The sequence below is a fragment of the Zingiber officinale genome, chromosome 6B, assembly GCF_018446385.1.
Source record: "Zingiber officinale cultivar Zhangliang chromosome 6B, Zo_v1.1, whole genome shotgun sequence".
In the NCBI taxonomy this organism is placed as follows: Eukaryota; Viridiplantae; Streptophyta; class Magnoliopsida; order Zingiberales; family Zingiberaceae; genus Zingiber; species Zingiber officinale.
In genome coordinates, this window is record NC_055996.1 from 25,474,400 (window position 1) to 25,487,311 (window position 12,912).

General features: G+C 39.8%; 1 protein-coding gene and 1 non-coding gene across 3 annotated transcripts in view; both read right to left on the bottom strand.

Moving 5' to 3' along the window:
• LOC121992268 overlaps positions 1 to 7,733 on the bottom strand; it is a 43,441-nt gene extending 35,708 nt beyond the window's left edge. For both annotated transcript variants that reach the window (XM_042546510.1, XM_042546509.1), the window contains exon 1: positions 7,368 to 7,733. In XM_042546510.1, coding sequence (XP_042402444.1) covers positions 7,368 to 7,619 — 252 coding nt within the window. In that variant the 5' untranslated portion in view covers positions 7,620 to 7,733. The remainder of the gene's footprint in view (positions 1 to 7,367) is intronic.
• A 4,896-nt stretch (positions 7,734 to 12,629) lies between these two features.
• Positions 12,630 to 12,736, bottom strand: LOC121993354. Its single transcript, XR_006115215.1, has one exon. It is a non-coding gene; the product is annotated as a small nucleolar RNA R71 (small nucleolar RNA).
• Positions 12,737 to 12,912: the final 176 nt, after the last annotated feature.

A 12,912-nucleotide genomic window follows, 5' to 3' on the forward strand; every position in this document is an offset into this window, starting at 1 on the left:
TCGAGGCGAGACAAAAGCTAGAATAAAGCAGAAGGGAGTGCTTTATTCAAGACGTTGGAAGGCATCCTCGTAGGAAATGATAAAGGTATATCTCATGCTCTAGTTGTTGAAACATGTTTAGCGGTGTTATCTACAAGACTGTGTGTGAATCTGAGCCATCGATCGTCTCTGATTCCTGCAGGGTTCAGGAAACCCGACACTATCCGAAGGAGAGATTACAGTCTACATAGGTGGCGGCTGTTGCGATGGGAGATGTCTACTTATCTTTTAATAGGAATAGAAATTTGGTTTAAGAAATTGTCTTTATGTACCTAGAAAGAATTTAATTTAGGTTTAAGTTTTGGATGGATATTGATTTCCTTTAGTAACGATGTAGTTATTAAGAGAAATAAAGTGATTATACTTGCAGTGCATTAGTTGGCATTGTATACTTTAAATCGATTTCTCCACAAAGCGTAATATGGAAATTAATAACACGTCTTCTAACTCGAATAAGAGAAAAGAACCTTGAACCAAGCGTATCTTTGGCATCTAAGGCTTGGTCATATTAACTAAGTAGGATTTAGAGGCTTATAGCGATGGACTCTGGGTTCGTTAGAGTTAGAAAATTTTCCAACTTGTGAATCTTGCTTGGAAGGTAAAATGACCAAGAGGCCTTTTAAGAGGGGTATAGAGCCGAAGAAGTGTTAGAATTGGTTCGTTCTGATTTGTGTGATTCTATGTATATGCAAGAGGTGGTTTTGAATATATTGTCTCTTTTATAGACGATTATATGGATACATTTACCTAATGCGCTGCAAGTCCGAGTGCTTTGATAAGTTGAATAGTCTGAACGATGTGGAGAAGCGTCAGGTCGAAATATCGAGACACTATGCGATCGTGGTGGCGAATACCTCTTAGGAGAGTTTAGGAATTACTTATCGAAGGCGGGATTCAATCCCAATTGTACAACAGAATGGTGTGGCAGAACGAAGGAATAGAACTCTTATGGAGATGGTTAGATCGATGATGAGTTATTGAATTCGTTTTGGGGATACGACAGTGGACATTCTGAACTTAGTACCTTAAATCGGTTTCTTACTCCCGGAATTGTGGAATGGTAGCCAGTCTAAGACATTTTCGGTTGGGGTAGTCCGTCTTTGAAACCAGATCTTGATAAGTTAGAATCTCGGAAGTTCGCGTGTTTATGGGGTATCCCGAAGAGCGAAAGGTGGTTTATTTTATAGTCTAAAGACCGGAAGGTCATTGCCCAGTTTTTTGAAGAAGACTATATAATGAATCACAAGCCCGAGTAAAATTGCGGAAGAACTTAGAGAGACACGTCTACTTGATGCGATCTGAGATGAAGTACCACGAGGCATGATCTGACCAGACGATGCCTCGTCGTAGTGGAGGGTTGTAAAGCGACTGATAGATTCGTGTTTTGGGAGAGTCTTGGACTTGATCCGGGTAAACATGAACCTTCCCCGAACATATAATGAAGCACTCCAGATATAGATCTGACGTCTTGGCGAAAGGTAATGAACGAAATAGAGTATATGCACTCTAATAAGGTCTAGGAGCTTAGAACCACCCGATGGTGTAAAAGTCGTTGGATGCAGTGGATCTACAAAAGGAAAAGAGACGGATGGGAAGGTAGAAACCTTCAAAGCTAGGCTTGTTCGAAAGTACCTCGAGAAGAGGGAATCGATTATGAGGAGACCTTTTCACGGTAGCCGTGCTTAAGTCTATCAGGATACTCTTATCCATTCTTTCGCTCATATGGATTATGAGATTTGGCGAATGGATGTCAAGACTTTCCTTAATGGAAGTCTTGAAGAGAACATCCATATGAAAGCGACGGAAGGTTCGTTGAAAAAGGCGTCTAGTATCTGCAAGCTCAATCGGTCGTTTATGGTGAAGCAACTTCAGTCTTGGAACATCCGGTTTAATGAAGTAATCGATCGTATGGATTTATTCGGTGTCCGGATGAGTCTTGTATATAAAAAGTGTAACGGAAGCGTGGTGGTATTTCTTGTACTATCGTAGATGATATTTTGTTAATTGGCAACAATGTCAAGGTATTATCGGACGTAAAGGTATGGTTGTCTAAACAATTTGATATGAAGGACTTAGGAGAATGTCGACATCCTTGGGATCAAAGTTATAAGAGATCGCGAGAAAAGAATGTTGTGTCTGTCCAATTTATATATAATCCTTGCTCGTTTTAGCATGCAGGATTCAAGAAAGGTTTCTTACCTTTTAGGCGTGGGTAGCTCTGTCTAAAGAGATGTCTCAAAGCATCAAAGGAGATAGAGGACGTGAAGCAGTTCCTTATGCTTGGTGTAGGAAGTCAATGTATCGATCTTATGTACGAGACACGATATCATTTTGTTGTGGGCGTGGTTAGCGGATATCGAGTAACCTGACGAGGGACATGATGGCGTATATTAAAAACGTGAAAGACTAGAGATTATACGCTAGTTTACAGCGACGATTTGCTCCACATGGGTTACAGATTGATTTCAATCGAGATAGGAATGACAGAAGTCTACATCTATGTGTTTACTTTAGGAGGTGGAGCCGTTCGTGGAGGTGTTAAGCAATCGTTTGGACTCGACCGTGGGGAGTATGTAGCGACCTCGAGGCGGCTAAAGAAGCGATATGGCTCGGGAACTTTCTAATGGACTTAGATGTGATTCTGGTTTGCCCAATCATCACAATTTATTGTGATAATAAGCGGTGCAGTTGCAGACTCGAAGGAACCACGAGCCCGTAAGGCAAGTATAAATACCACCTAATACGAGACATCGTCAATCGAGGAGAAGTTGTCGTCGCCAAGATAGCTATCAGATAACCTGGCGGATCCTTTCACTAAGGCCCTTAAAGCTTGACTCATATGGAGGGATGGGAATCAGATGTATGGCAACAGATATGGCAGCTTAGACTTTTAGTATAAGTGGGAGATTGTTGGAGTGTATACTTAAAAGTTTAGCTTTTGTACACATTTATTTTGAAATAAAGAATCACATTGGTCAAATGTTTACATTTATTTGTTAAATGTAATTGTTCGATTAATTTATATAGTAGATAACATGGAGTGTGGAGTCACACTTAGAAGATCATGTTGTCGATTCTCTATAAATTATAAACAGTTGCTCACGATTAAGATGGAAAGGAACAAACCATCAGAATAGACGTAGTGTAATTAAGTATTAATTTATCTTGACTAATAAATTACACTGATACACTTTAAGTGTATTGAGTAGGATCATTTAGGTAAGTTCTTTTTGTACTGACTTAGTAAAAGAACTAGACCTTAGTTATTGTGGAAGTGTGTGCTCTTAATCCTAATATAATAACAAGCATGTATATTTAATATTTATCTCTTTGACTTATCAAAGGGTGAGGTTTAGCTCGATAAATCAATATGCCCGATAAGTTGGGAAATGATATTACTTATTGTATGTGTTGTTGATTATAGAAGGAATCTATGTCCTAGTTATCTAGGTTGAGAATGTCCCCAAGAGGAGCTCATAAGGATTGTCATGTTAAACCCTACAGGTGGACCTAGTCCAACATGACAATAAAGTTGAGTGGTACTACTCTTGGAGCTAGATATTAATTAAATGAGTTGGGAGACTAACACACTCATGATAAGAAGGAGCCCATAATGTAATTTGGGATTGGTGCGGTAGTACGGTAATTACTCTCTAGTGGAATGAGTTATTATCGATGAACTTGAGTTGTGTGTTCGGGGCGAGCACGGGATACTCAAGCTCATCGGAAGGCCAAAACCAATTTCTCCTCTAGGTCCTTGTTGTAGCCTCAATAAAGCCTCAAGTCCATCCAAAGAAAAGTCTATCTTGGTGTCCAAGAAGGGGCCGGTTCATTGGCCGGCCACATATTCTCTAGAAATGGTCGGCCCTTGCCTTGGGCAAGGGGGCCGGCCGCAATATTTAAATTAGGAAGGTTGTTTTTGAATTTTTAAATTTCCTCAGATATTTACAATTTGTAAAAAGAGAGATTTTAAAAATTTATAAAATTTTCCTAATTTAAATTAGGCCACAAGGTTTTAAAAGAGAGTTGTAAAATTTATAAAACTTTCTTTTAAAAAGAAATATTATTAGAGATGTTTTAAATTTTAAAACTTGGTTTTAAATTTTAAAACTTGGTTTTAAATTTTAAAACTTTCCTTTTAATATCCACATTAGAAAAAAAAAAAAAGAGTTTGTAAAATTTTATTAGAAGTTTTCTTCTTTTAAAATTTTATAAAAAAAATTTCTTTCTTTCTTTCCCTTTTAATAAGTGGTCGGCCACCTTGTTTGGTGCCCAAGCAAGGGGCCGGTCAAATAATTAAACATCAACAAATAGTTGTTTAATTAATAAATCAATCTAGGATTGATTAATTAAAAGGAAAGAAAAAAGAAAAAAAAGGGAAATAGGAATGAGTCTAATTTTTTATAAAACTCTTTCCATAATTTTCCGTTGGGAAACTAATATAAAAAGGGGGGAAGAGGAGGCCTTGAAAAACATAACAATTGATATTGTGTTGTTGGAGATCGTCAAGTGGTCGACCCCTCTCCCTCCTCTTCCCTTTGCTCTCTTTTGCTCCTTTGTGGTGGTGGTGGCCGAATTCTAGAGAAGGAGGAGAAGCTCTCCGGGTGGTGTTCGTCTTGGAGGATCGTCGCCCACACGACGTCCAAGAGGAGGCGAGGGATACGGCAGAAGATCTCGAGGTTTTTAGCATACAAGGAAGAGGTATAACTAGTATTTAATTTCCGCATCATACTAGTTAATTTCTCTTTGTATAAATACCAAATACAAGAGGCATTCGATTCTTGTTTTTCGAATTTAATTTCGATGTTGTGTTCTTTTTTCTTTTTTCCTTATGATTTGATTGTTCCTTTTGGTTAGCCTAGAGTTATATAAGGAAATTAAATATTAACTTTCCTTAAAAGACTTTGTCTAGTCGGTGGTGGTTGCTCCCATATCCAAGAAGGCCAAGTGCCTCGCCATGCAGTACTGGAAGCCAATTTTGGAAACTAATATTTAATTGAATTTATAACCTAGGTGATTTGGATCAAACGTGTTAAGTTCCGCAGGAAATACAAGTTTAACTTAAAAGAACACATGGTAGCTAGGAAAGGGTCAGATCACGTACAAAATTTTTGTACAGTAGAGCCATTGGGTTTTCCGAGTAACAACCAACAACACTAACTCTGTTTTACATGGTATCTTTGTTATTTGATCTAACATATTTTGCAAGAGCTAAAGTGCAAAAGTTAGCCTTAAATGAATAGTGCTTGAGGCGCCTTAGAGCTACAGGGAGGCGCCTTGGAGTTGAATGGAGGCGCCCTGGCGCGGATAAAGTTTGAAGATAGAGTTTCGCTGTGAGGAGGCACCTCGAAGCGTATTGGAGGCGCCCTAGAGCGCATTAGAGGTGCCTCGGAGCTGATGGAGACACCCTTGCACGGATAAAGATCAAAGGTTACAGATCGGATAAGCATTACTGGAGGCGCCCTAGACCCTTGGAGGTGCCTCCAACACGGCTTAAAAGAAGGGTATGACTAGCCTTCACAGAACAACATTTTCTACTACGCTTCAAGCTCCGAAACGAAGATACTCTGCTACATTCAAGCCTCAACGACGCAAGAACGACATGATGCTGCTACGTGCTCAAACAAGCGTAGACTTGGGTAACGTGTAGTTATTGTTTTATATTACTCTAGCTTTCTTTCTGCATATTATATTCTAAGGTTGGTAGTCTTGTTACCAACCTATTTTTCGTAAAGAAGTGATTTGATAGTGAATTACCCATTGGAAAGGTCCAAAAAACATGGGTCTTAGAATAGGAGTCGCCAAAGGCTCCGAACCAAGTAAAATCGAACATGTGTTGTTTTTTTTCTTATTCTGTTTTCTTCCGCTGCGCACTCACACTTCTTTTTAAAGTTCAAAAAAGATAAGTTTTTAAATACACGTGATTTACCACCTCCCTACGTGCCTCGATCCTACAAGTACTAGTAGTTAGGAATTCCTAATGAGTAATTCGACTGACATTAAAAATGTGCGCTTTCATGTTAACTAGTTCTTACTAATTTTTGTCTTGCTCCTACTATATTTGCAGTGAACACATGCCTGTCAAACTTGAGACAGGGTCTCTTCTACTGGTGGTTAAGGCGGTCGAAGGGTGGGGTCTTAAATTCAAAGCATTTGGCATGGACAGATAGCAGTACTAACCCATATGTTGCTTACCAAGACATAACCATTACAGAAATAAGTGGCAACTAGTAACTGTCATCCATTCTCCATTATCTTTAATTCCATTACTCAGTTCCTAGTTGGTTTAATTTCACTTCTACAAGTCAGAAGATGCATGATTGATCTTATGGGGCTGTTAATGTACTCATAGCTTTGATCTTTTTTGCAAATACATCAATCAACAGTGAAATTGTCTTAAAATTTACCAAGTGATATAAAAAGTTGTTGTACCAAGCAAGATAGTAGATGAGATTACTGACAGAAAATAACTAATTGATCTTGAAATAAACCAACCATAAGCGTTTACACCCAGGAAAATGAATGCCTTATGTGAAAACAACAAGCTACATGTAGCAAGAGTTTGCAACTATACTATATGTTTAAGATATATAATTGAAATTCTAAAGGTATTGATCTTTCAATTATTTGTTGACGAACTTCCAATATATGGACCCTCAGTACCATTTGCTTAAGTAGTTTGTCATGCTCATTTAACTCCTTTATTTTATAACAGAAGGAGTGTTGAAGAATCTGGCCTTGCCCTTGGACTATCAATGTAATTCAGATTTTCATAAATAATGATATGAAGTCAGGAATTATCTCATATAGAATTAACAAATCTCAATTAAAAAGCTTTTTGATAGACTATACCAACAAGAATTTGCCAAAGATAACCATCGTAATCTTTCTTGGAGATAGTTTAGAAATAAAAATCAAGCCTTGACTCAACCCAAGTTTCTGCCATAATAGGAATATGGGAAGCTTTTACAAAGAAGGGGGAAATAAATCTGTCCACTGCCGTAAAATGGATTTAGAAAAGAGGTTGGGCCTAGTTAGATTGGAGTCGAACTTGACTTGAGAAGCACCATTTCCAGCCACAAGTCGTATACAGTGAATGAAATTAAATATTTTGAATGCTTAAAAGATCATATTAAGCTCAGGCAAGAGGAATGGTCAGCGTGTGGCACGACAAACATAAGACAAAGTTAATATATTTTGAGAAAGAAAGAAAAGGCATCGACATCTGTGTTGCAGCCAAGAATTGATTTTTATTTCACAACTGAGTCAAAGCTACAAAATAAAACCATAATACAACGTCATAAATCAGAGCATGATGTATGCAGTACCTCGCTTGATGACAAGCTTCCAGCAGCAGGGAGGATCACAGAGCCGTTCGCCTCATCTCCTCCCGCATCACTCCCGGAAACATCACGGGACACGGATCGAAGCCTCAGGGAGAAGAAACGGGCGTCATGTTGACGAGAAGAGAGCCTCACGGAGCACGCAGAGCGGAAGGCCAGAAAAGTGCACGAGCAAGGGGGAGGGGAGTGTCGCGGGGGGAGGATATCAACGATTCCTGAGGGAAAGATGGATTCCATGGAAGAGGAAGAGGAGGAGGAGGTGACAAGATGCGCCGGCGGGAGAAAAGTTATGAAGATGATCGGCGGCAGGAGGTGGAGAGCGGAAAAGGGCAGGAGTGCGAGAAGAAGGTTATATATATTCCTAATTCAGATTATATATTCCTTATTTAACCTTTTTCTATTTTTTTTGTCCTTATCCTCTCTCTTTTTTGTGTTGTTTACTTGAGAGGAAGTAGGAAAGAAAATGAAATAATTTACGGTTAGAAAAAAAAAACTAACCTGTAACGTTATTTTTATGAACTAATTTACGATCGAGCAGGCTGAGCGAGAGGTCGACCGGATTGAGAGACAGGTCGAGCGAAGCAAATAGGCTGATTGGGCAGACAGATCGGGCAGATAGGAGAGACTGGTCGGGCGAAGATTCCGAGCGGGGCGCAGCGGATCAAAAAGGTCAATCGAGCAGCACGATCGAGAGGCAGAAAGAGACCGACCGGCCAAAGTAGTCGTCCTAGCAACAGGCCGGTCGGGTGGACAGACAGGCAAGTCGGGTGAAGCAGACAGGCCGAGCGAGACGCAGATTGGGCGGACAGACAGGTCTAACGAGAGGCATATCGGGCGGATGAAGAGACCAACCGGGAGAATTGATCGAGGCTTGCGACTAACACAGTTTCCTTGAAACAGATTCACCCCACCTCCGGTTGCGCTTCGAGGCTTACTCAAGGCGTATGTTTCCCAGTATACAACGGTTAACCGTGATTCCACCAAGCACTAGTGGTCACAATGAACTGAGTGACACTCGAATGCTATCATGGGCACTCTGCCGAGCAGGAGTTGCACGACAGAGGATGAGGGAACGAAGGTGGAGGGCTTCAGCTTATGTTACTGTGTGTCTTCTGCCTATGATCACAGCCTCCTTATATAGGAGCTCAGATCAACGACAGTGTTAATGGTTGATTAATGACCATTAATTGTTGAGCAGTGAAACACCCACTGTTTCATTCATTATAGCTCGACCGTTTTGATTCTGCATTAATATCGACTTTAATGCATCAGTTACACAGCAGCAAAAGGTTTACGTGGCAAAATGTTGGTTGTTCCACTTGGGCAAATTTTGCCCCGACCGGTCCAGCATTCGACGCGTGCAGGTCGTACCGGCGCACTTACCCCGACCGGTCCGGCATTCAACGCGTGCAGGTCGTACCCGCGCATGAGTGAACATGGTTCAGTACAATCCGAGCCTTGGATTTGCACCCCCCCTGCGCACTCACACGTGAGAGAGAGCCTCTTCCCATACATTTATTCACATCCTCAATGCATGTGAATCCATATAAACCAATATGTCATGAAACTCCCAATGTGAGACTAAAATCTCGTTCACAATGGAGCTTCTATCATCTTCCACCTCTTCTCCATTCACACCTATTCAACAATCCCCCACATGAATGGAGATAGGATATGTGATAGCATTCAGCAGTTGAGTCAAGTATAAGATATGTAGGTTTGACCCTTTAAACCTTCCCTTGTGAAGATCTGGTTGCTTACTGGCTGATAGTAGACACGATGTCCTTGAATTATACTGTCGTCTATGTAAGCAGTGGCAAATCTCACCCAAGACTCTCCATGATACAACTCAGTTCTCATTAGTGTGTTCGTTCTTGGCCATGAACACACCTAGTTCTGTGAGAAGCTCTAAGAATTGTATCTCCAATTCTCTTCGAAGCGGCCTCACTTCTTTCTCACATAAGTGATCCCTCAAGAGTTGTCATATACTCTTCTTGATCATTAAAATGTCATCGACTTATCTTGGTATAGTCACTGTTTCATTAGGCTATCCCCCACAGTGTGTCTAGTCAATGCAGATTAGTTGTCCCTTTGAACCTAGTTCTTGGAATCTCCAGTCAGCATAGGTTGGGTGTCCTCTGCACTGATCACTGACAACGACATCAAACTCATTCCTTGTGATGAGCTTGCAACTAACTCTTGATTTAACCCTTTGGTTAGTGGATCCGCTAGGTTATCCTTTGACTTCACATAGTCAACAGTGATAACTCACATTGAGAGTAGTTGTCTAATGGTATTATGTCCACGACGTATATGTCTAGACTTACCATTATACAGATGGCTCCATGCCCGACCAATTGTTGATTGACAATCGCAATGTATACAAATTGTCGGCACAGGTTTCGGCCATCTAAGAATTGTCGTAGTCATTCAGTCTCTTCACCACATTTGTCAAGAACTGCAAACTCAGGTGCCATTATGGATCTGGTTATTATGATTTTTTTAGAAGATTTCCAGGAAATGACTGCACCTACTAGAGTGAAGACATATCCACTCATATAATTATAGTCTTTTATATCAGATATCCAACTTACATCGTTGTATCCTTCGATGATAGCAGGATATCTTGTATAGTACAATCCATATTCACGAGTATACCTTAAGTAACTCAGTACTCTTGTTATCCCTTTTCAGTGCTTAACACTAGGATTACTCGTGTATCTACTCAGTTTACTTACTGCGTAGGCCAAGTCTGGTCGTGCATAACTCATCAAGTACATCAGACTTTCAATCACTCGAAAGTACTCAATCTGAAATATACTTTCACCTCGATTTTTCGATGGATGTTAACTCGTATCTATCGGCGTTTGTGTTAACACAGTATCACTGATATGCGTAGGTTTTATATATTTGTTTAGCATGTTTTGACGCACATTCCTATATTTTATGCATGCTTTATCTATGCATTTTCATACTCCTTGTTTTACTTTTAGCATATTTACTCTTCTTTGTTCAGAGATCTGTTCTTGTGCATTTTCTATCTACAGGAGTCAAATTTGGAGAGGAAATGATGTTTGTGGCGAATTTAATCAATGAATGAAGGAAGTCAGTGCCAGCCATGTGTGCCACGTGGTCATGTCAAAAGAACAGAAAGGAAAATGGTTTTGGTCGTGTGGAGTAGACCGGGTGTGCAGCACAGCAGAAGAGGGGGCTGACATAGCCATGTTGTATCACACAGTCGTGCCACTTTTAAAGTAGAATGAGAACATGGTCGTGTAGATCTACACGGTCGTGCAACTCTTCCAAAGGCCAAGCATTGCCAGGCTGTGTGTGCCACACGGGCGTGCAACTTTTCTAGAGACCAAGATTGGCACGGCCGTGTGTGCCACATGGCCGTGTGAGGCGTCCAGAGGTGGAGCATGGCATGGCTATGTGAATCTCATACGACCGTGTGACTCTGGCCGAGAACAAAACAGGCAAGGTCGTGTGAGGTCCACATGGCCTTGACACGGGCCGTGTGGCGCCCAAACCCCATGCTCTATTTAAAGATTTCTTCCTCTTTGAAAGGGGGAGGCTCTCCCTTTGGGGAGATCCAATCTAAAGGTTTTCCTTCATCTTTTAGGTGTTGATCCAGTGATCTAAGGACGTCTTCATTGCCAATTCGACTCTAGTAGCAAGGATTGGTTCCGAAGATTACACATCATCTCTAGATAAGCATTTCTTTTCTATCTTCTTGATTTGGATCGAAATATTTATGATCTTCTTGTCTTTGGATCTTTCCCCTTGTTTCATGGAGTAGATCTTCTTATTCTAGGATAGAGGGAGTATTTGTGATGTGAATTGATGTATGAATTCAAGGATTTGCCAACTTCTTGTTTCAATGGTGTTATTATGTTTTATATCAATTCAATCTTGTGTGGATTGTTGTGTTTGAATCTAATTACCATTCTTGATTGGATGTTTGTAATTCTTGTGGATCTTGTAGAGGAATTCCCTAGATTGTATGACCGAGGGACGTCGTGATAGGGTTGCCTCGTTAACGGACATCTTGGGGATCACCTTGAAGGGTGAAGCAAGAATCTACAAAAAAGTGAGATAGATAGATGAACTGATCCCTATATCTTGATGTGAATTGATTAGTGATGTGTTTCTATGTTGTATGGTTGAGGGGCGTCGTGACAAGACCGCCCCGCTAACGGACTTCATAGGGATCATGACTATTTAGTTGCTTAAGGTGTAGATATAAGTCTTTTGCAGATGTTTTCTGCAGGAGATAACCAACGACTTCATACAAATGCATGACAATTGAGGATATAATTGATACAATCGTATTACATTGATAAGTATCACAAAAAAACCGAATATCCTAGAACTTTCATAAAACCTAGTTCCTGCATTACTTTTCTATTTCCATTTTCTAGTTGCTTTTAGTACATGTAATTCTTAGTTGACTGTTTAGCTAATTCGCTTTGAGATATCTTTAGTGGTTATAACCAGTCCCTATGGATATGATATCTTTTATATTACTGACGACGTAACCGTGCACTTACGGTGACGTAACAAGTTTTTAGCGTCGTTGCCGGAGAACTGCGTCTATAATATTAGAGATTATCATCTGAGTTAGACTAAACTTTTCTTTGCTTTCTCACATCTAACTTGTAACTAGTTTTGCAATTCTGTTCTTTAATTTTCTTTTCATTTTTTTATTTCATTCTTTTATTCTTTTTGTCTGTGAATCAAATTCTATAATCTTGTTCTTGTATACGAAGATCTAACTTTGTAGGTGATCTATTACCTTTTGATCCTGAAATTGATAGAACCTTTCATAAAAGGAGAACCTCACAAAGACATTCAGAAGAACAAGTACATTCAAATATGACAAACAAACCGCTTAAAGATTACGCAACACCTTATGCCATAGGATTTCATTCTAGCATCACAAGACCATCTGCTGAAACTAATAATTTTGAGATCAAGCCTGCGATAATCAGTATGGTCCAACAGAATCAATTTGGGAGTGGACCACATAAAGATTCTAATAAACACTTGGAAGTTTTTTATGAAATCTGCGGAACTATGAAGATGAATGGTGTTCCATCTGAAACCGTGAGATTATTATTGTTTGGGTTTTCTTTAAGAGATAGAGTCAAGCAATGACTAAATTCACTACCAGCAAATAATATTACCACTTGGGAACAATGTGAGCAACAATTCCTTGATAAATTCTATCCTCCAAGCAAGACTGCTCATATAAGAAATCTTATTACAAGCTTCGGACAATCAGACTCAGAATCTTTATTTGAAGTATGGGATAGATACAATAATATGCTCAAACAATGCCCACATCATGGATTGGAGAAATGGTTAGTGTTGCATACATTTTATAATGACATCAATTATCATACTAAGGTGTCCTTAGATTCCACTGTTGGAGGGGCACTTATGAATAAAAGTTTGGATAAAGTCGAAGATATCATTGAAAGTGTAGCACAAAACCATCATCAATGGGTCATAGAAAAAAATGGAGGTT